The 24341-nt window shown below is 41.9% G+C and overlaps 1 protein-coding gene across 2 annotated transcripts in view; it reads left to right on the forward strand.

Moving 5' to 3' along the window:
• AKNA (AT-hook transcription factor) overlaps positions 1–24114 on the forward strand; it is a 108712-nt gene extending 84598 nt beyond the window's left edge. For both annotated transcript variants that reach the window (XM_089656390.1, XM_089656389.1), the window contains exons 20-22: positions 10122–10220; positions 15712–15835; positions 21028–24114. In XM_089656390.1, coding sequence (XP_089512516.1) covers positions 10122–10220; positions 15712–15835; positions 21028–21256 — 452 coding nt within the window. In that variant the 3' untranslated portion in view covers positions 21257–24114. The remainder of the gene's footprint in view (positions 1–10121; positions 10221–15711; positions 15836–21027) is intronic.
• The last annotated feature ends 227 nt before the right edge of the window (positions 24115–24341 follow it).

Genomic DNA, 24341 nt, shown 5'->3' on the forward strand with positions numbered 1-24341 from the left:
CTGTATTTTTGGTGCCCATGAGCAACAGATGCTGCGTAACTCTGGCTAGAAGAATGAATGAAAAAATATGCTATATGCAGTGTAGCATTAACCTCATGAGGGCCACTGTGTTGTGAGTACTCCTAAGCTCTCTTTGCACAGCCAAGCAGCAGGTATTTCTCACGCACACTTGCATCCAAGAGACAGTGACCAGTCCGTGAGCTTGGTTTTGTTATTTTATTAGAGGAAATCAACTTGGATAGGGAAATAGGATTATAGGATGCTCAGTTGGCTTGAATCAATGAAGGGGGATGACTTCCTTCCTATGTACAAAGACACAGCCTGGACTGTTCTTTTCCGTGAAAGCTGTCAGTCTCTGTAGATCAGTAGCAGCAGCCCCTCCAAAAATCAACTACATGCAGAGATATCTTCTCTCCCCCTGCAGAGCTGCTCCCAGCTCTACAGCCTGTTGACACTACCAGCCCTCCTGGCATCTCAGAAAATCTCCTGGGCAAGAATAAAGGACTGAGCCCAGCACTATCATTTGAAAGCTTGCTACATGTGCCAGTCTTTTCCCCTTGTGGATCCCCCGGAGTGCTGATGTACTCACTCTTTGCTCCCCACTGCTCCAGGTCTCAATCATCATGCCTCACTGCTGAATGTATCCTCCTGAGCCAGCCAGAGCCCAGCCTCTCCTAGACCTAGGGTACTCCCTCCCAGGCACCAGTCTCCTCAGCGCTTCATCTTTCACCCGACTCCCTGTCAGCCTGACTCTCCCATAGTTATGGGCCAGTCCACCACTCTATCAGGTCCTCAAAACCTGGGACTGGCTGAACTCCCATAAACATGCAAATTAGGTATCCACTGCTTCCTTACTGACTTTTGGAAGGTTCTATGGTCCTCCAGAGTCAGGAGGAGGCGATAGAGCCACAACCTGTTGAGTCATCCAGCTGATCTGCAATAAGCCAACCTCAATCACAGACTCGCACAACTACCATGAGTCACCACAATGATTTTACCTGCAATACACTACCCTATGTAGTAGCACAGTAGAGGGTGCTACAGCAAATATATGCCAGTACTTTTATTTACAGGTGTACACGTATGGGTGTATTTACTCAAACTGTTTGTAAACTTAGTGTTACCCTGCCACCCTGGTTTTTATACTTCTTAGTGGAGCAATGTCCTTTTTGGCTCTGATAATGCATTAAGGTATTTGTACTTCTATAGATTTATAGCTTTTAACTTGGTATTTTCTTTGTCACAGAAATGCTTTGGCTTTTACAAAATACAAATCTTTCTAAAAGTCTGTACAAGCTTGTGTGGTGCTCCCATTCTTTCAAAACTTCAACAAATTCCTCTGGGGGTCCATCAAGACCCCACAGTTGCTAGTGAGCAGCCTCTAGGACACTGGTGTCAAACTGGCGGCCCTCCAGCTGTTGACAAACTACAAGTCCCATGAGGCATTGCAAGATTGACAGTTACAAGCATGACTCCCAAAGGCAGAGGCATGATTGGACTTGTAGTTTCGCAACAGCTGGAGGGCCGCCAGTTTGACACCGCTGCTCTAGGACCACAAACCACCCATCATATTAAAACTCATCCACATAAGGTTCAGCGCTCCTACATCACAAAGATTGCACCTGCCACCCTGGGAACAGACCTGGGATATCTAATGTGTAACAAAGTGAGCGCTAAAAGTGAGAAGATAAATAAGCAGCTAATGGCACTAAAGGTGATCACAACCACTTCCGGTATAAACAATAAAATAAAGTGCAGCGCTAAAAAGGCAAGATAAAAAGTTCGATATAAAATTCGATATAAAAAGTTCGATCAATATAAAATAATCGGTCCGTGAATGTGGAGGACACAACTAAGAGTAATCCGGGAAAATGGCAGAAATGCGCACTCACCGACCGCACATAGGAAATGCGCATGTGTATATCAAATCCTACAGATGTCTTTATCCCCCAGGGAGAGGTGTCATCAATCGATCTGCTGGACTTGTAAAGCCTCCTTAGGATGGAGATGAGTCAACCGGACAGAAGATTCCCTCCAGGTAAAGGCTTCCCTCCTCTGGAAGTAGTATGCAGCTGTGTCTGCTAACCCCTCAAAAGAGGGGCAAAAAGTGGTAGAGTACCCATAGTGTAGTATATCAAGTATTTTATTGGTAAAGCAATAGAATAATACAGGTCGGAAATAGTGTTAACAAGTGCCTGGAAGCACAGTAGAAAAAATGTGTCACTGACCTAAATATAGCTGGCCGCCAGACCTCCTGGTGGTCTGAGCGGCAATGAGGCGTCACAGGCTGTCAGTTCCTCCTGAGGCCTTTCGTGCTAAGGCACATCATCAGAGGAGAACACTGACAGCTCCGTGACAGACGCCGGGTGTTAAAATAATGAACAGCGGGGAGTCGCGCATGCGCACTAACTCGCCGCCATTTTCCCGAAGAGCGGGCAACTGTGCATGCGCTCGCGGAGAGACGCCATTTTGCCATGGATACACAGAATTGTCAGCCTGAGGCATAACACTCATAGCTGACAGGGCACATTAAAGCGCATTAGGGCCAGAAAGAATGGCTCATGATCCCAGGGGAGGTAAATATGGTAACAATTCAAATTAACACTTGAGTGTATTAACCTCAATCCTCCTCCCAACTGATTCAGCACCTATGCGGTGACTAATAAGGGAAATAGCATAAAAGTGTACCCACGGTATAAAGAAGCGCTCCGAGTGCCAAGATCTTCAATTAAGTATTAACATACAATAAAAAGCAATAATAGTAATAATACACACATAGTAATGTGCAATTAAATGAACAGCCGTTCCAAAGACGGGAATTACTAATATACGGAGTATCTCTCTACTGTTAAAATGGAGCAGAATTAACTGTATATAGAAACACCGTTTGTTAACCAAGGATGATATAAAGATAGCTGAGGTATGATTATGCACAGCCATCTAAACGTATAAATAAACGCTTGAGTACCACAGATAGTGGTTAATGATCCCAGGGGAATAATGGTAATAATAATGTCAAGACCCCTAGTCGGTGATTCATCACCTGAATTGGTGAGCTTGTGGGGGAAATGATACTAATTCATCCACGGCATGTATAGGTGCTCAAAGTGCAGTGATAAATAATTAAAAGAAATATAGAAATGCATAAATGTACGAAAGGGAATAAATCCTTAAAAATTGCCCATAATAAAAAATCCATAAAATAAGGAATAGGATAGCATAAAAAATAACATAGAGGAATAGGATAGCTAAAAATTCATAAAACCAGTATAGAAGCCCATATTCGTCAGTCTTAATAATGTAATCAAAAATGTAATAGAAAAAACGTCACACAGCTTAATGATAAAGGGTGCTAATTATTAGCTGTAAAGCAATTAACATCAATTTCGATGTTGTGTCCCCTAGGATGTAGGGTATCTAATTCATAGACCCATTTTGTTTCGGCTTGTGACACGGCTCTTGTTTTATTCTGACCTCTCCAGTGTGGTGATATTACTTCAATTCCCACAAATTTGAGAGAGGAGGGGTCACTATTGTGGAACAGCCTATAATGATTTGAGAGTGAATGTTCTCTGTAGCCTTTCTTGATATTGGCTACATGTTCTCTCAAACGGTCACGAAGTCGTCTGGTCGTCCGCCCCACGTACTGTTTTTGGCATGGGCATTGGAGGAGATACACCACAAATTTACTGTTGCATGAGATAAATTGATTAATAGTGTAATTTTTCCTGGTTATGTAAGATTCAAAGTTATTGATTCTGCATTTCCTAATACCATTATATTTACAAATAATACACTTATTACAAGGGTAAAACCCTTTCAATTCATCAAAGAATGTGGTGCCAGACGGGGGGTTGATTACTTTAGGAGCTATTTGATGCCTGATAGCTGTCGCTCTCCGGTAGGGTATAAGAAAGAGCTGAAGAAGATCATTACTAAAGGCTTTGATCTAAACATATTAAACAAGAAAGAGAAAGCCTTTCTGTGCCCTATAACACCTAAATTGCCTATACTATACATTTTGCCCAAAATCCACAAGGACCCGGTCCATCCACCGGGCCGTCCGATCATTAGTGGGATTGGATCCCTCAGCTCCAAGATAGGGGAATATATAGATTATTATCTTCAGCCATTGGTGGCACAGACCCCATCTTACCTCCGGGACACAAAACAAGTGTTAAATATATGTAGCACTCTCAATATATCTCCTAATACTTACCTGGTTACTGCTGACGTAGCCTCTCTCTATACTAACATCAACCATGCTGATGGTATGGAGGCTGTTGATTTTTACCTCACTAACTTCAGTACTTTGCCCATGGTACAAAAACAGTTTATCTTGGAGCTACTTGAATTTGCCATGGTCCATAACTACTTCTGGTTTGACCAGTCGTATTACTTGCAGATTAAGGATGTTGCAATGGGGGCTAGGTTTGCCCCCAGTCTGGCAAACCTCTTTATGTCTCAATGGGAAGAAGATCTCATTTACGCTAGAGACTGGCCGGAACTAGTTATGTATAAGAGGTACATTGATGACATTATTCTCCTTTGGAATGGAGAGAAAGAATCTCTTATTAACTTTTTTACTAGTCTTAACAATAACAAGCTCAATATCAGTCTTACGTTTACATACAGTCAGTCTGAAATTAATTTTTTAGATCTTACACTTATCAATTTTAATGGCAAAATTGTAACAAAATCATTTTTTAAGAGTACAGATAGGAATAGTTACATTCCAACCAGCAGTTGTCACCATCCTAACTGGTTGAGTAACATTCCGAAAGGTCAGTTTATGCGTATTCGACGCAACTGTACAGACATGGACACTTATTTTGACCAAGCCATGATATTGAAGAAAAGGTTCCTGGAAAAGCGCTATAAGGAGGATATCCTAGATAACACTATACAGATGATTGCCCAATATGACAGGAATGATATGCTATCTAACAAACCCAGACCAACAGAATCAAGGGTCTGCCCCTTTGTCACAACATTTTCCACACAGTTTCGACAGATTGGTGGAATTATTAAGAAGAATTGTAATTTACTGAAATTGGATCCTATACTGTCTAAAATCTTGGCTGACAAACCAGAAATTATTTTCCGGAGAGCGACAGCTATCAGGCATCAAATAGCTCCTAACGTAATCAACCCCCCGTCTGGCACCACATTCTTTGATGAATTGAAAGGGTTTTACCCTTGTAATAAGTGTATTATTTGTAAATATAATGGTATTAGGAAATGCAGAATCAATAACTTTGAATCTTACATAACCAGGAAAAATTACACTATTAATCAATTTATCTCATGCAACAGTAAATTTGTGGTGTATCTCCTCCAATGCCCATGCCAAAAACAGTACGTGGGGCGGACGACCAGACGACTTCGTGACCGTTTGAGAGAACATGTAGCCAATATCAAGAAAGGCTACAGAGAACATTCACTCTCAAATCATTATAGGCTGTTCCACAATAGTGACCCCTCCTCTCTCAAATTTGTGGGAATTGAAGTAATATCACCACACTGGAGAGGTCAGAATAAAACAAGAGCCGTGTCACAAGCCAAAACAAAATGGGTCTATGAATTAGATACCCTACATCCTAGGGGACACAACATCGAAATTGATGTTAATTGCTTTACAGCTAATAATTAGCACCCTTTATCTTTAAGCTGTGTGACGTTTTTTCTATTACATTTTTGATTACATTATTAAGACTGACGAATATGGGCTTCTATACTGGTTTTATGAATTTTTAGCTATCCTATTCCTCTATGTTATTTTTTATGCTAGCCTATTCCTTATTTTATGGATTTTTTTTATGGGCAATTTTTAAGGATTTATTCCCTTTCGTACATTTATGCATTTCTATATTTCTTTTAATTATTTATCACTGCACTTTGAGCACCTATACATGCCGTGGATGAATTAGTATCATTTCCCCCACAAGCTCACCAATTCAGGTGATGAATCACCGACTAGGGGTCTTGACATTATTATTACCATTATTCCCCTGGGATCATTAACCACTATCTGTGGTACTCAAGCGTTTATTTATACGCTTAGATGGCTGTGCATAATCATACCTCAGCTATCTTTATATCATCCTTGGTTAACAAACGGTGTTTCTATATACAGTTAATTCTGCTCCATTTTAACAGTAGAGAGATACTCCGTATATTAGTAATTCCCGTCTTTGGAACGGCTGTTCATTTAATTGCACATTACTATGTGTGTATTATTACTATTATTGCTTTTTATTGTATGTTAATACTTAATTGAAGATCTTGGCACTCGGAGCGCTTCTTTATACCGTGGGTACACTTTTATGCTATTTCCCTTATTAGTCACCGCATAGGTGCTGAATCAGTTGGGAGGAGGATTGAGGTTAATACACTCAAGTGTTAATTTGAATTGTTACCATATTTACCTCCCCTGGGATCATGAGCCATTCTTTCTGGCCCTAATGCGCTTTAATGTGCCCTGTCAGCTATGAGTGTTATGCCTCAGGCTGACAATTCTGTGTATCCATGGCAAAATGGCGTCTCTCCGCGAGCGCATGCGCAGTTGCCCGCTCTTCGGGAAAATGGCGGCGAGTTAGTGCGCATGCGCGACTCCCCGCTGTTCATTATTTTAACACCCGGCGTCTGTCACGGAGCTGTCAGTGTTCTCCTCTGATGATGTGCCTTAGCACGAAAGGCCTCAGGAGGAACTGACAGCCTGTGACGCCTCATTGCCGCTCAGACCACCAGGAGGTCTGGCGGCCAGCTACAGTTGTGGCCAAAATTATTCAACCCCCAATGCTGTAAAGGGGTTTAGGGACTATAGTGTACATTTGGAATTGTATTCAGAATCAAATCCTACAAGGACGTTGTAACTACCCAAATGCAACTAAAATGACATCAATTGTTTATGTAATACAGTAGTAAATGGTTCTTATGTGGTTTCTTCATTGCCACAATTATTCAACCCCTTAAAGACTACCACTCTGAAGAACAGAGGTTCATACAGGTGCTTTCCATCAGGTATTGAAAACACCTGTGGATGTCACCGAGCAGCAATCAAGCATAATAAGCACCAATTAGGCAGCTTTAAAATGACTGTGATACTCAGCTCCTTCTAGACATTTACTGGTGTGGTTACAAACATGGTGAAGGCAAGAGAATGGTCCAGGAAGACAAGAGAAGAGGTGATTTCTCTTCACAGGAAGGGCAATGGCTATAAGAAGATTGCAAAGATGTTAAACATACCAAGAGACACCTTAGGAAGCATCATTCGCAAATTCAAGGCAAAGGGCACTGTTGAAACGCTACCTGGTCGTGGCAGAAAGAAGATGCTGACTTCGACTGCTGTGCGCTACCTGAAGCGTAGAGTGGAGAGAAGTCCCCGTGTGACTGCTGAGGAACTGAGAAAAGATTTGTCAGATGTGGGTACAGAAGTTTCAGCCCAGACAATAAGACGCACACTGCGTAATGAAGGCCTCCGTGCCAGAACTCCCAGGCGTACCCCCTTGCTGTCTCCAAAGAATAAGAAGAGTCGACTGCAGTATGCCAAAAGCCATGTGGACAAACCACAAAAGTTGTGGGATAGTGTTCTGTGGACTGATGAAACAAAATTAGAACTGTTTGGGCCCATGGATCAACGCTATGTTTGGAGGAGGAAGAACAAGGCCTATGATGAAAAGAACACCTTGCCTACTGTGAAGCATGGTGGAGGGTCAATCATGCTTTGGGGCTGTTTTGCTTCTGCAGGTACAGGGAAGCTTCAGCGTGTGCAAGGTACCATGAATTCTCTTCAGTACCAGGAGATATTGGATGGAAACGTGATGCAGTCCGTCACACACCTGAGGCTTGGGAGACGTTGGACCTTTCAACAGGACAATGATCCCAAGCATACCTCCAAGTCCACTAGAGCATGGTTGCAGAGGAAAGGCTGGAACATTTTGGAGTGGCCATCGCAGTCACCAGACTTAAATCCGATTGAGAACCTCTGGTGGGACTTAAAGAAAGCAGTTGCAGTGCGCAAGCCTAAGAATGTGACTGAACTGGAGGCCTTTGCCCATGAAGAATGGGCGAAGATACCCGTAGATCGCTGCAAGACACTTGTGTCAAGCTATGCTTCACGTTTAAAAGCTGTTATAACTGTAAAAGGATGCTGTACTAAGTACTAAGATTGAATGTCACTTGGGGGTTGAATAAAACTGATAATGCTGTGAGCACAGAAAAGACATTTGTGGTTATTTCATTATAACTGTTATGTTATATTTGTCTGACCTACAAGTGCCTCTTTAATGTAAATGTAAGCAAGATGACTGAATGATCAAAAGCAATGTCAAACTGGCCAAAACACTCAATTTCAGTGGGGGTTGAATAATTTTGGCCACAACTGTATATTTAGGTCAGTGACACATTTTTTCTACTGTGCTTCCAGGCACTCGTTAACACTATTTCCGACCTGTATTATTCTATTGCTTTACCAATAAAATACTTGATATACTACACTATGGGTAGAGAGAAAACAGGTGGCGCACACACCTAGTGCATTATCCAAGGTTTATTGTAGGAATTAAATCATAAAAACATACTCACAGACGAAGCATGTATCTAAAAAGCATAGAAAAATGACAATGACCACAACGGCGGGCAAGGTGTTCTCACAGTCAGTGCGGTCAAATGGCTGACGCGTTTCGGGGACGAATCCCTTTCCTCAGAGCTGATGACCAAACCTCTGATGCTGATGCATGATGAATGGAAAGTAAAGTAAGAGCCTCGCTGTTGATGCCTCAACAGCAGGGCTCTTACTTTACTTTCCATTCATCGTGTATCAGCATCAGAGGTTGATCATCAGCTCTGAGGAAAGGGATTCGTCCCCGAAACGCGTCAGCGATTTGACCGCACTGACTGTGAGAACACCTTGCCCGCCGTTGTGGCCATTGTCATTTTTCTATGCTTTTTAGATACATGCTTCGTCTGTGAGTATGTTTTTATGATTTAATTCCTACAATAAACCTTGGATAATGCACTAGGTGTGTGCGCCACCTGTTTTCTCTCTATCCAGTGGCTGATTTCCCCGTCTGAGGAGGGCTGCACCCCTGGAACATTTCCTTTTGGTTGTCACTGTCCTGGTACCCTTGGCTTCCCTTTTGGCTGTGCATATCCTGAGGCGCTGGAGAGTACATATACTACACTATGGGTACTCTACCACTTTTTGCCCCTCTTTTGAGGGGTTAGCAGACACAGCTGCATACTACTTCCAGAGGAGGGAAGCCTTTACCTGGAGGGAATCTTCTGTCCAGTTGACTCATCTCCATCCTAAGGAGGCTTTACAAGTCCAGCAGATCGATTGATGACACCTCTCCCTGGGGGATAACGACATCTGTAGGATTTGATATACACATGCGCATTTCCTATGTGCGGTCGGTGAGTGCGCATTTCTGCCATTTTCCCGGATTACTCTTAGTTGTGTCCTCCACATTCACGGACCGATTATTTTATATTGATCGAACTTTTTATATCGAATTTTATATCAAACTTTTTATCTTGCCTTTTTAGCGCTGCACTTTATTTTATTGTTTAGACCTGGGATATCCTTTATGGCATCTCTAGGGACTTGTTAATGTCACTATTATCCCCATATGCAGTACCACTACAACATATAGAATATAATTTATGTTCATTATTGTGCCCTCTGTGAAACATCGTGTACCAATTTACCTGCCAAAACATATGTGCAGACTTATTTTTTAAAGTGGAACTAAACCCTCTTCTCCCTTACAGCCAAGGAAACTGACATCTTAGCCTCTGATTTACTTTATAAAATATTTGCCCACAACCATGCAAAATCCTTTTAGTTGCAAGATGCTTGCATGAGCTGCCAATTTCCCCCTACAAAATTGCAATGGGAATCACATCGGGGCTTTGCTAGCAACCAATCACAGCCTTCCTCTCATTCTATACCCTCCACTAGTTTAAACTTGAATACAATTGGTTCTTCTGGCAGAATACCCTTTATTTGAGGCTTGGTGACCAGAGCTGGCAATGATGTACAGAACATTCTGCAACTTTGCATTTATATCCTGTTCTTGATATGATGATGATGTATTCCGTAATTGTGTTCTCTGCAGTTACCATGAAAACATCAAAGGAGGAGGAGAGTGTCCCTCCTACACACCCAGCCTGTCCATTATGTAGGGAGAACGGATCTGATAATGCACCAAAAACTGGTAAGTTTATTTTAGGATGTAGAATTATGAATTTTCCTTGTGATCAGGAAGAGCATTTATGAGAGATTGTGTCTGTTTTTGGAATATTTGTGGATGGTAACTATACAATTACAAATGTGAGAAATGTAAAAAAGACTCCAAAGGACATTTCCTAAATTTTTTTTTAGTTGGTAAATGGAGGTTGACAAGCAATTGGAAGCGGGGATCAAGAAGTTTTATTTTAGAAGCAAGATTAGAGGGGAGTATGGGGGAGAGTATAAATGACTTATAAAGGAAGAATACCAATGTAAGAGGGGGGCTGATTGGAGGCTGACAGGCAGAGGAGTGCAGGGGGTATAAATGATGAAATTACAACCATAAGGAGGGGCCTAAATGAAGTTGGTGCGCAGAGATCAGGGAATATAAATTATTTTAAAGGGAGGGTACAACTACTGTTTAAGTGGGTGCTGAATGGAGCTTGACCAGCAGAGGTAAGTAAGGAACAGGGTGTATAATCGATTTATAAAGGGAGAATACTTATATAAGAGGGGGCTGAATGGAGGTTGATGACCAGAGCTGAATGGGGAACAGGGTGTATAAATGACTTATAAGCAAGGAGTACTAATGTAAGAGAGGGCTGAATGGAGGATGATGAGCAGAGCTGAATGGGGAACAGGGAATTTAAAGCACTTATAAGCAAGAGTACTACAGTAAGGCTAAGTTCACACCTATGCAGGTTGCGTTTGAGCCGTTTCTGCATTGCGTTTTTTTTGCACTCGCGTTTGTGACGAGTTTTCCTTTTTTTTTTTTCCTTTTTTCATTTTTCTTGTTGTTAAGCAGATTTAAAATGCAAAACGCATCAAAAATGCATCAAAAAGGTGGCAAAAATGCAATACATGCTTTTCTGCAGCATTTCCATTGAAGTCTATAGAATCAAAAAGGCAACTTTTTGCGTTCAAAAAAGTCCCCAACCGTTTCCAAAAAACGCACCGGGTGAAGACACGGAAATGTGACCATGTCTCATAGGAAATAATGTTAAATGGACTGTACTGCGTTTCTGCAAAACACTGCAGAAAACGCTTAGCTGTAAACCTGGGGTAAGAGGGGTTGAATAAGGGTTGGCGAGCTGAGGTGAGCAGAGAACGGGGAGTAAAAATTACTTTCAATTTGTATGCTTTTGTTTTTTTAAAGGCCAAGTTCAGGTTAAAAAAAAAAAATGTACTTTTTTTTCTCTAAAGAGCCTGCAGAGCATTGCACCCTCAATCAGTAGGTTGTGGCTGCAAACTCAGACTCCTGCAGACTCTCAGGATAGCGGTCTGCCTGCACCTAGTACAGGCAGGTAGTTACCTTACAGCAAGAAGATCAATAGACTACAAAAAATGCTAATTAGCGTCCACCTAGTCCATTGAGAACTACAAGCAATCAGCCAACAATGGCTGACAGTACTTATAGGCATTCATTTACAGGAAACTGTGAATAGATGATGCGGCCGGGTGAGCAGAGCCCCGTACAGCCACGCCATTTTCCAATGGTGAAAGGATCCCCTGTCCACTGTCGCTGGGAGGGGGAAAAGGTGCAGATGCTCGAACATGTTACAAATGTTCCACCCTAAAAACTTGTGGAACATGTAAAATGTTCCAAAGGTGAACTTATCCTTTAAGAGTGAGTGAATGGAGGTTGCTGGGCCAGAGGCGCGCACTAAGGGCTCATGCCCCCCTATATTAACTCATGTTCATGCACACATAGGCATTTAGAGGCAGGACAAAAAAAAAAAAAACCCATCAAGTGTGCATTCAGAAGAGGAGCATTTTGGTGGAAAAAAAATGCAGAACATGCCTAAACACTAGGCACATTTAGAGCTTGAGCATTCATTCATTCCAGTGGCCAAAATAAATGAATATTCTTGCCAATGGAATCTTCAGCAAAGGTGTCCAGGAAAAAGTGATCAGGAGTCAGTGCAGAAGGCAAGGAAGAAGTGGATGTAGCTGGGTAGAGGTCAATGTACTTTGAAGGGGTTCGTGTTAAAGGGAGTTATTGTAGGTTGCCGGGGAGATGTGTGTGTTGAGGACGGGGTTAATGAAGGGTGTTGTACAGAATTGATGAGGCGGAGGGGTGAATAGACTTATGCAGAGAGAAGTGAGTTGTGATCAGGGCAGTGACCTGTATTGGGGGAATTTAATGGAGATTGTCAGGAAGAGGTCAGCTGTGATTTGGGGATATGTGGAGGTGATGGGGATGATTAAGACAGGTTGCAGGAGAACTATGATTGGACGATTCATAGAAATAAGAGCGGGGTGAATGTCGTTAGAGGAGCCTATGATGGGGAAATGTATTTTTCTAGACCAAAGGTCTCCAAACCTTCTAAACAGTTTACTGTCCTTCAGACTTTAGGGGGGCAGGCATGTGGCTGGTGGGAGAAAAAAGTGCCCTGGCATTAGTGGGAATAAACAATGCTCCATTGATATTGGGGGAAGGACTAGTGCCCCCGCATTGGTGTCATCAGTGGGAGGACTAGTGCCCCCGCATTGGTGTCACCAGCGGGAGGACTAGTGCCCCCGCATTGGTGTCATCAGCGGGAGGACTAGTGCCCCCGCATTGGTGTCATCAGGAGGGACTAGTGCCCCAGCATTGGCGTCAGCGGGAGGACTAGTGCCCCAGCATTGGCGTCAGCGGGAGGACTAGTGCCCCAGCATTGGCGTCAGCGGGAGGACTAGTGCCCCAGCATTGGCGTCAGCGGGAGGACTAGTGCCCCAGCATTGGCGTCAGCGGGAGGACTAGTGCCCCAGCATTGGCGTCAGCGGGAGGACTAGTGCCCCAGCATTGGTGTCAGTTGGGGGAATAGTGCCCCATTGTCGGTGTCAGTGGCAGGAACTGTGCCCTGTTGATGACAGTGGGGGGGAATAATGCCAGATAAAAGCATACAAAGGGCCATATCCAGCCCCTGGGCCACAGTTTGGAGACCACCATTCTAGACCGTGAAGTGGTCAGAGTTATAAGAAATACATCTGCAGGTGCTTACAAAGTGATTAGTGTTCAGCACCCCTTTAAGAATACATTATCAATCTTATAGCCCAGCTCCAGACTCCCCCATAATGCCCCTCCTGTGACTTACAGGAAATGAATAGGCAGATGCAACACATGTTGGCACTCTGGAAAATGTGAATGGGCCTGAAGCTAAAAGTTGATGCTGAACTGGTTGTGACCAGCATTACACTGACACCTATGGGCCAGATTGTGAACTACAGGATGCCAGAGACCCAAAATCAGTCAAAGCCTTTTAGCCTTCATGCACACTGGACATTTTTACAGCGGCTGTTTTTGGCTTTTGCCGTTTTTTTTCTACAGCCAGTAAACTCCCCAGCATGTTATCCTATGTGTCCATGCACACATAGACTGTAATCAGCGTTTTTTGGCTGGAAAAAAAACCCAGGACTAATGGGTTTCTAGAGGAGTTTTTTTAGCTGTAAAAATGCTCTAACGTTGAAAAACGTGGTTAAACGCTAATGCAAAAACTGTAAAAAAAACCTTAAAAATCTCACATTTTTAACATGACTTTACACAGCTAACGTTACCAGCGTTATCAAAACACCCCGTGTGCATGGAGCCTTATAGTTCTCTTAGCCCAGGTTTACATTGAAGCTGACTTTGATATTGTGCGACAAGTGAAGTCACATAATTTCTAAGTGGCATGTCAGTGTGGTTTCAGGTGGGACTTGTAAGACATCTTTGCGACTTCATGCGTAGATGTCAATGCAAGTCGCACCAGAAAACGGCAAAAGTAGTGCAGAACCTAATTTTCAAATCGGTCGAGTCGCGCCGATTAGAATGGCTCCATTACAGATCATAGGGTGCTACTGGGCTGAACTGTCAAATCACATGACAAGTCGCATCAGTGTGAATGGGAGCTAAGAATAGATTACAAAGGAATAGAACCTCTCCCTGTTTTTTTTATTGCGGTCTATGTCCCACCATATAGAGCATTTCCTACACTTCTTGTTCCAGTGACAGGGTGTCCAAGAACAGGAAATGGGAAATCTCTTTAATGGGGATAGAGGGAACCATTACATTATTTTTTGGCAATGTGGGGAAGGATTAGAAACCATATCAGGCATGAATTGCCTTTTATTTCATCTTTTGATGCCACTGGGACAGGAAGGGAAATTATTCTCACCGAAGGTAACCCTAGTCAGCAATTTACAAGCAAAGCCCACCTAAAAATTGTCTAGCTATGCTCAGGGGGTATACTGGACCTTTGTTATAACTTGTGGTGACAACCCTCTGCCATACGTCCTGGCATTTCCTGCTTACCTTGGAGCCTTGGGTGTCGCCATCTACCTTGGGGTTTCACCACTCCTCCTCATGCTCTCACCATAGAATAAAATAGAAAAGGAAAAATAATAGATCACCACTGACCTCCTTTGGAAAATACCAATAGCCTGGCTGTCAAGATTTCTGAATCACAGATCCAGGAAAGGTATGCAACATGTAAAGTCAGAATGGCTGATAATATGCTTACTTGTTCCAGGTGACTCAGAAAGAATAGAAGACTCTGAATCAGCAAGGCCACCAGCCAGCTAGCCAATCAATGTAGATGTTGATCAGTTCTGGCAGCCTATTTGTCTCAGGACAGTTTTCCTTAAAATGGAGCTTTGAGGAAGAAAATTTAGTCTGGATAGATGACTTCAGGCTGGTCCCTTTTACAGTTATAGCTATTTAAAATGTTCAAAATAGGTTCCTATTCTGTTTAAAATCCAGTATTGCAGGGTTTCACCCTCCTCTACACATGCTCAGTTGCGGTCTATTCTCAGCACTGTGCCTAAAACCAGACCCACTAGAGGCCGATCAGCAGGCAGCTTTAGGATTTACGTTTGCTGAAGGGGGAAGAAACAGGAATGACAGACTGCGGAGGGAACACTGCTTGGGTGACAAGAAGAGAAAATCAGGAGAGGTGACAGGACAAACTCTGCGGCCAGGGAGACACGAAAGAGTTAAACTTACAAGGATAGTTTCTCATCTCCCTGATATTCTCTTTCTCCTTCCTGAGCAGCCTGCAAACACTGTAAAGCTTCTGTCAGCCTTCCTCTGAGTCAATACATACAATTAAGGCTGGAAATCTGCTTCTTTTATTTGTGGAAAGTGCCAAAATTTTTAAGACCAAGAAGAGGGGGAGAGTTTCCAATATGAAAGGGACTACTGTGGGTTTCGACAAAATGCCGGTCTCCAACAAGAAGAAACTGGAGCAATGCTGGAGGCAATTTACAGCACACATTCATTTTGGGAGCATAATTATTAATGAAGAATGTTTTTTTTTTGTTATTTATCAAACTGTTATGGGTAAAGCTTTGCTGTAAACTCCTCCAGAGCCCCTTTAAAAGGGAGAGGTAGCTGAACTTTCCAGCTTCTACTTACAGTGGGGTTTTGGTTGGGCTGATTCTTTGCAGTCCCTACATTGCAAATATACGTATATTTTTCCATCAACAGAGGTCTACCATTTCTATTATTTTTCCTACAGAAATGACTGATGGTGAACACAGGCGTCATCGGAGGCATCAACATTGCCAGCATTGGTATACGAGTCACCCTCCTCCGGTCGGCTACATACCCCCTCCCATTGTGCCTTACAGCCCTCCCGTCATGTGAGTTAATCATGTTATGACAGTTCAGAAAGACATGACACTTTACGATGACCATTTATTAACCAGTATATGCCTACAAAGCTGGCCATACAAAGGATAGAGGTCTTGTGATCAGGGTGGAGGCTAAGCAAAAGAAATCTCACAGAATCCTTCATCTACGCTAAGCCACGCAGATGAACAAATCTCCCACAGCCAGCTATTGTATTCTGATAGGTGTGTGATAGCAATGGACTGATGGGAGTAGAAATTAATTCAGATCATTAAGTTATAAAGTTAATTTTTCTTGCCAAAGTTTAATTTATGGTGGAGATAGGTACCTAAATCCGAACCTAGGCTAGCCACCATAGTCAAATTGCTCAACAAGTGAACAACGTTTGGGTGTGTGGTTAGGAGCGCCTATTACAGCTCTCCATCTTTTTACAAATGTATTTAAAATTACATGTTAAAAAGGAGCGCCACCCAAAAGGGGAAGTTCCTCCTTAAGGCTCCGCTCCCCATTAAGGATTTGCACCTTTGGGAAGTGGGGAAGAGGGAGGGGGTACCTGAATTTGACAACAGGTACCCGCTCCCCCTTTTGCTGCAACCACCTAGACAATTGGAAGTAGAATTGTGCCAACTCTCCCTTTAGTATTCTGGGACACATGACAGGTCCCAGAAGACTATGGGATCATTCGCAAAGCACAGTGCTACTCGCGCATGTGCAGTGAGCACATGGCTGTCACAGCTGGGTGCTCACACTGAAGATGCCGGCACCAGGGACACAGGATGGCCAGTGAACCTGGCCGGTGTGAGGACACTGCAGGATCAAAGGACAGGTGAGTGTCTGTTTTTTAAAAGAAGCTACAGTTTTTGTAGCTGCTGACTTTTTTTTTCATTATTTTGACTGGTCCTCCGCTTGAAGAACATCAGATACTCCAATGCGTTTCGGGGTAAAAGTCCTCTCCCCTCTTCTGGGATTTGTAATACAATCCACTTGAAACAACATAGAAGGCCTGAATTGAGACTAGTGTGTCCTATCGACAAAAATGAGGAGGGAATCCTTCCCCCCCAAACGCATTGAAATATATATATATATATATATATATACATACATATACAGTGGGGATCGAAAGTTTGGGCACCCCAGCTAAAAATTTGTATTAATGTGCATAAAGAAGCCAAGGAAAGATGGAAAAATCTCCAAAAGGCATCAAATTACAGATTAGACATTCTTAGAATATGTCAACAAAAGATAGATTTTATTTCCATCATTTACACTTACAAAATAACAGAAAACAAAAAAAATGGCGTCTGCAAAAGTTTGGGCACCCTGCAGAATTTATAGCATGCACTGCCCCCTTTGCAAAGCTGAGACCTGCCAGTGTCATGGATTGTTCTCAATCATCGTCTGGGAAGACCAGGTGATGTCAAGCTCAAAGGTTTTAAATGCCCAGACTCATCTGACCTTGCCCCAACAATCAGCACCATGGGTTCTTCTAAGCAGTTGTCTAGAAAACTGAAACTGAAAATAGTTGACGCTCACAAAGCTGGAGAAGGCTATAAGAAGATAGCAAAGCGTTTTCAGATGTCAATATCCTCTGTTCGGAATGTAATTAAGAAATGGCAGTCATCAGGAACAGTGGAAGTTAAAGCAAGATCTGGAAGACCAAGAAAAATATCAGACAGAACAGCTCGCAGGATTGTGAGAAAAACAATTCAAAACCCACGTTTGACTGCACGATCCATCCAGAAAGATCTGGCAGACACTGGAGTTGTGATACACTATTCCACTATAAAGAGATACTTGTACAAATATGGTCTTCATGGCAGAGTCTTCAGAATAAAACCTCTTCTACGTCCTCACCACAAAAATCATTGTTTGAACTTTGCAAATGAACATATAGACAAGCCTGATGCATTTTGGAAACAGGTTCTGTGGACCGATGAGGTTAAAATTGAACTTTTTGGCCGGAATGAGCAAAGGTACGTTTGGAGAAGAAGGGGCACAGAATTTAATGAAAAGAACCTCTGTCCAACTGTTAAGCATGGGGTTAGATCAATCATGCTTTGGGGTTGTGTTGCAGCCAGTGGCACAGGGAACATCTCACGAGTAGAAGGAAAAATGGATTCAATAAACTTTCAGCAAATTTTGGATGGTTACTTGATGCCATCTGTGAAAAAGCTGAAGTTAAAGAGAGGATGGCTTCTACAAATGGATACTGATCCTAAACACACCTCGAAATCCACGGGGGATTACATCAAGAGGCGTAAACTGAAGGTTTTGCCATGGCCTTCACAATCTCCTGGCCTCAACATAATTGAAAATCTATAGATAGACCTTAAAAGAGCAGTGCGTGACAGACAGCCCAGAAATCTCAAAGAACTGGAAGACTTTTGTAAGGAAGAATGGGCAAAGATACCTCAAACAAGAATTGAAAGACTCTTGGCTGGCTACAAAAAGCGTTTACAAGCTGTGAAACTTGCCAAAGGGGGCAGTACAAGATATTAACTCTGCAGGGTGCCCAAACTTTTGCAGACGCCATTTTTTTGTTTTCTGTTATTTTGAAAGTGTAAATGATGGAAATAAAATCTAACTTTTGTTGACATATTATAAGAATGTCTAATCTGTAATTTGATGCCTTTTGGAGATTTTTCCATCTTTCCTTGGCTTCTTTATGCACATTAATACAAATTTTTAGCTGGGGTGCCAAAACTTTCGATCCCCACTGTATATACACACACACATATCTATCTATATATACAGTTGCAAGAAAAAGTATGTGAACCCCTTGGGATTACGTGGAGTTTTGCATGAATTGGGCATAAAATGTGCTCTGAACGTCACCTAAGTCACAACAATAGAAGAACACAGTCTGCTGAACATAATACTACACAAACATTAGATGTTGCCATGGTTGGAGGAAACAGTATGTGAGGCCCTAGCTTAATGACTTCTCCCAGAGCTAATTGGAGCCAGGAGTGAGCCAACCTTGACTCCAATCAGTGTGATGATATTGGATGTGTTGCTGACAGCTGTCCTGCCCTTAAAAATCACACACTTGTTTTGGGTTTACTGGTTTCAAGAAGCACTGTCTGATGTGAACCATGCCTCGCAGGAGTGGCTCCGATCTGTCTGCCAGCTCTGACATATACCCACAGGTCAAAGGAAAATATTTCATCTCTCATAAAAGCTAAAATAGTAGTTGCAGAGAGATGAAAATACTTCCTTCTGATTGGACACTCTGTGGGCTACATCTGCATGTAAAACTGTATTTGTAGCCCCTGTGGAATCCCAGAGGAACACAGAAAACGGTTATATGGCGCCTGATTGCAACAGCTGAACAGTGATTGGTACTGTCGCGATCGGACTGATGCGCTGGTGTCGGAAATTCTATCCCTGACTTGATGATTCAAACTGTTCCTGGTCCAGTCGACTTTGGGCACTTTAGAACCCAGAACGTCCTGTGGGCTGGTACAGGATCGCCCCCCAGGGTTGACTGGCCAAGGGCTAATGTCCAGCCTACGTCCATATTTCAATAAATTGAGGACCCTGAGATATAGACGGGGTGATTCGTACGGAGCCGGTTCTATTTGACTGGTGAATCACGGACGTGCTCCAGTGGCAGGATAAATCTTGGTAAAAGTTTTATTTCTGTTTTTATTCCCTTTTATTTTACAGTGAATAGTCGATTGTGTGTCTTTTTTTGTATTTTCTGTAATTGTTTTTTCTTTGTACATATTTTATGTACTGCCCACTTTCAGGATATTAAATCGTAAAATTAATAAGTGACTTCTGGGTACTTAAGCTCGGGCTCAGATCTCCAGAGAGATTGTATTTTATTGCAGTGTCTATATATGCTCGGTCAAGTTTATTGCCAATCTGTATGCAATTGCACTGCGTGTTGGCAGATTGCATGCAGATTTTAAAGCAGCAGATCTGCCAGACGGAGATCTGTGTGTGTGTGTGTGGTGGCCCAGCAGACCAGTCTGCGGACAAACTGTTGGGTGGTGGAAAGTTACCGTTTGTTGTGTGTCTGGTTTGGGGGGGTGTGGACAGGGGAAGAGTGATTAACACCGGGGTTCTAGCTTGTAGGATAGCTGGAGGAATCCTAGAAGGGTGTGCCAAATGCTAGACTGCTCCCCAACCCTTAGAGTGCACCAGATTGTATATAAGATTTGTATCTGCCTGTGTGTGATCAGCCAGATGGATTGGAGTAGAGTCTCCCTCTAGTGGTGGCCAGAGGCAGTGCGGGCTGTGAAAGCGTATCACGGCCAGTCTTATATGCTCAAAGGAAGTCTCCCTCATTCCCTCTTTACCCCAAGTCACGGCCGGACGTGCACGCCTCGGTTAGCTAGTCGCCGTGGGCGTGCATGTGCGGTGAGAATCTGTGACAATAATAAAAACAGATAGAAAACCTCCATATAAACAATCCTAAACAGTTGATCCAGAAGAATCCAAAAAACCCCTATAAAAATTATGATTCAATTTGCTCCAGCAAGGAAACAAAAAAAAAAAAAAAATCTTCCTGATCCCCCACTTTGTATTGTTTCCTACTACATTCCTATATCATACATACACTGTCAAAAGAAGCAGGGGAACAAAATGTCCATGAAAATTCTAAATTCTGAATGTGTTTTTCCAAACGCAGGCTATTTAAGTACGATTTTTCCCAACCAAGGACCACAATACCAGTTAGAAATGTGTTTGTTTAGATAAGGAAAATCAAGAAAAAAATACTACAGTCTTAAGTGATAGTCAATTGTTCCCATTTACAATCAAAAAAATCAAATGAACGTTTCAAAAACAACGACTTTCTAATAAAATTCTAATCAAATATTATGCCTCTGACTGAACCATCAGTAGGAGCTATTTATGTTCAAATGACACTGGAAGCCTAATAATGAGAGGGGGGGTTGGTATAGGAATAAAACAGACAGTGTGCTACCTTTTAATTCAGAAGACTGACAGTGGGTAGGTGACCAACCTGAACTGCTTAACTATGACAGAAAAAAGTTAGGTCACCACTATAAACATTTGGAAGACAAAGGGAATCATGAGAGTGGATGAACAAAATTTTAAATATTTTGGCTTTAAAGAAAACTTGTCAATTGGTCAGGAATGGCCAAGGTACAAGTGTCTCATTAATTAATTTGATTTGTCACAGTTGCTTCAGCCTTTGTTTCACCTTGATTTCCTTGTTTCCTTTCTTCAGATACAGCACTCCACCTGGCATCTATGTTCCTGCTGGATATAATGTCGCTGATGTTCGTTCTTCATTTTCAAGGGCTCCTTCCCCCATTTCAGACATCTTGGCTTTGGATGATTTAAGCCGGGCACTAGAATCAGCCAAAGAAATGAAAATAACCAGCAAACGAATGTGCCGATCTCTGACCATGGACCTCAGCATGAAGCGTAGTCTTCGCGGTTCCTGCCTCTTTTAGGGACCAGCAGAGCCTTAGATAATATTTTAATTGCACAATCCCAAATATTAGCTGTGAATGAATGGTGTAGTTGAAATTTCTAGAAGCATCTGCACTCCTTTTTTTCTAGGTAGAGCCCCCATGTGGTACAAAACCTCTGGATTGCTATAGAAGACATCCCCAGTCCAATGGACCAGTCTTTATTGGCCCTGTATTGGTTGTAGGAAATTATCTTCAGAGCAACTGGTGCCAAGAAAAAGATGGAGGAAGGCAGGGTGTGTTCCAGGCCATCAGTCTCAATAAAAGTGGCAAAAACTTGTACCTCCTTTATCTCAACATCTGTACCCTTCCATTTTCTACAATATCTAGGAATACCATGTATGTTCAGGACCCTTCCACAAGTAGCGGATTCTCATGGTCCAGCTTGGACCAATGTAACTATGTACATACCAATACCATACCTATAGGATACCCCTGCAAGCTGGAGATCACTGTAGTAGACACCACTACTTCAATGATCTTCACTTGCTTCCAGTCCCGTGTCAAGAGGCTGCATTGTGAATACGGGAGGTCGGCCTCTGGGCACAGGCGCCAATCAAAGATCACTTTGAATGTTGCTCACACCCTTAAAGCAACCTTGTTTTAAAAGAAATACAGAGGCTGCCAAAGCTGACCTTCTCCAAAAACTAGAGGCCTAACTAACTATGTCAACACTTTGGTATACTGGCCTAATCAGAACCTCTCATCTGCATACTTGTTTGAGGTCCCTAAATCAGTAAGCATTGAAGTCAATGGCCAAGCAAAAAGTCAGACATCTGACATTTTCAGAAGTAGGGCTGCTGTGTCAGCCCCTTTATTGTGCTCAATAACAGGTTTCCTCTATCAGGAGTATGGCCTGACAAGGAGTCTAGTCTTTCACATGAATGGCAGTCATAGGGCACTTCAGTCATCTATAGGTGGTCCTGCATGTGAAACTTGTCATAATGAATTGGGAGATGAACTAGCATAGTGCCTGGAAGCACTGGTCAGATCTTAAATCAGTCTTAAAATCTGTTAATCCAAAGGTACATTTTGGATATTTATCACTCTAGCCCAGCCATTCTCAACCAGGGTTCCTTCAGAGATTGCTAGAAGTTCTGTGAGCTGTAGCTAATTGACCTATTCCTTAATGGTACCTGCATAGTTCTAGGCAGAGCCATCAGCATGACCCAAGTATCTTTTTTAGCTGTCTGTAAGGGAGGCAATTCTTCCCAATGACCACCAATGTAAGGGACTTTCTTACCACTGGCCTTGATTGATTCATTTAAGCTGGGTTTCCCCGTGACCTATTATTTCAAGGGTTTCTCTGGTTTAAAAATAATAAAGGCTTCTCTAGCCTATTTTTGTTCATTGTCCTAAAAATATTTCCTTCACATCCATAAAACAAAAAAGGACTATATATTGTGTATAGAACAAAAAAAATCTTTATAACCTCTGGTTCCTACCCATGGTCATAATATATATGTTTTTGATACTATGCAGTTTTTACAACAGTGTGATACATTTTGGATACCTATTACTCTACCCCAGCAATTCTCAACCAGGATTCCTCCAGAGGTTAGTAGGGGTTCCTTGAGCTGAGGTGTAATGACTTTCCTTACGATGGTACCTTCATAATTCCAGGGCCAACACCAATTGGCATACCAGTTATTTTTCAGCTGTCTGTAAGGGTAACATTTTGTTCATCACTGTAAGAGGAGCATTCTTCCCTGTGGCCCTCAAGATAATGGATATTCTCCCAACTGATGCAGTTTATTAATTTTTAGCTGGGGTTCCAAGATATTTCAAGGGTTCCTCTGAGTTAAAAAGTTTGGGACAGGCTACTCTAGCCTATTTTCCTTCATCTTCCTATAATGATTCCTCTCATCCTGATAAAAATAGAACAAGACGTTATGCTTCCTTCCCATGGCCATATCTATATCTTTGGTACTATGCAATTTTTTATATACATTTTTATATTAGAGTTTCAAAAAAGTGCGGAAACTTTTTGAGGAACCCTCATATTTATTACTCATTCTCCTAAAAATATTTCCCCTTATCCAGATAAAAATAAAGGAGATTAATGGTCTATATAAAAATAACAAATTGAGACATGGAGTTCTGTTAATTATTAACCTCTTTCCAACGCATGACCACATTACCTCTTTGGTACTATACAATTTTTTACAACACCGTGGTACATTTTGGATAGCTATTACTCTAGTCGATCATGGTTTTCTTCTCTTAACTAAAGCACTGATCTTACTTGGATAACCAGAATGCTTTTGTATTTTTCTGTATTTATATATTTTTGTATCCAAATTTTTGGTATGAAATTTTAAATTTGTAATAATAATTTATATATATTTATGTGTCTGAAGAATGGATCCTGCAGGAATTGTTTTCTCTCGGCTGCTAGAAAATTTCTAATCTTTTTAATAGCCCATTGGCCCATTCCAAGGCTTTGCTGCAAAATATACATTCCTATATTTGTGGTCATGTTTCTGCAAGACGCAATTAAGCTTTGTTGCCTTGATGGCATGTGATCATGTGACATGTCTTACCAAATTAAGGAAAATGTCTGTCCAATCATGTCTGATGTATTTATTGTTGAATGAGGTAGTCTTTTTTAGTTTTACCTTTCAGATTATGTTTGTTATTTGGTAGCAATACAAATCATATTTGTGGTTATCGTTTTTCCTATAAGAATAGGTTACGGTTTCAAACTGTGAAAGATTCAAGATGGCAGCTTTTACCAGAAACCGTTTTGGTGTGTAGGATGCTTGCTGGTATTGTGAAAGAACAAAAATGTAGATATATTTTTTGTATTTGGTTATTAAAAAATAAATAAAAAAAATTCAGGCCTGTTTTTAGTGATTGCTGCAAAAAAAAAAGTAAAAAATATTTACTTGGAGTTTGGCTTTGATAATAGCAACACAAAAATCCAAACAACCCCTAAAAACGTAACCTTCCCCTGCCTGAAACATCCCCCAAAATATCTATACACAGATAAAAGCCTAGACTGTGTGTGCTACATGTCCATGTCCCTAAACATTATATACACTCACCAGCCACTTTATTAGGTACA

This window comes from Staurois parvus, unplaced genomic scaffold (genome assembly GCF_062004578.1).
Source record: "Staurois parvus isolate SC_StPar_1 unplaced genomic scaffold, SC_StPar_1.0 ptg000902l, whole genome shotgun sequence".
Lineage (NCBI taxonomy): Eukaryota > Metazoa > Chordata > Amphibia > Anura > Ranidae > Staurois > Staurois parvus.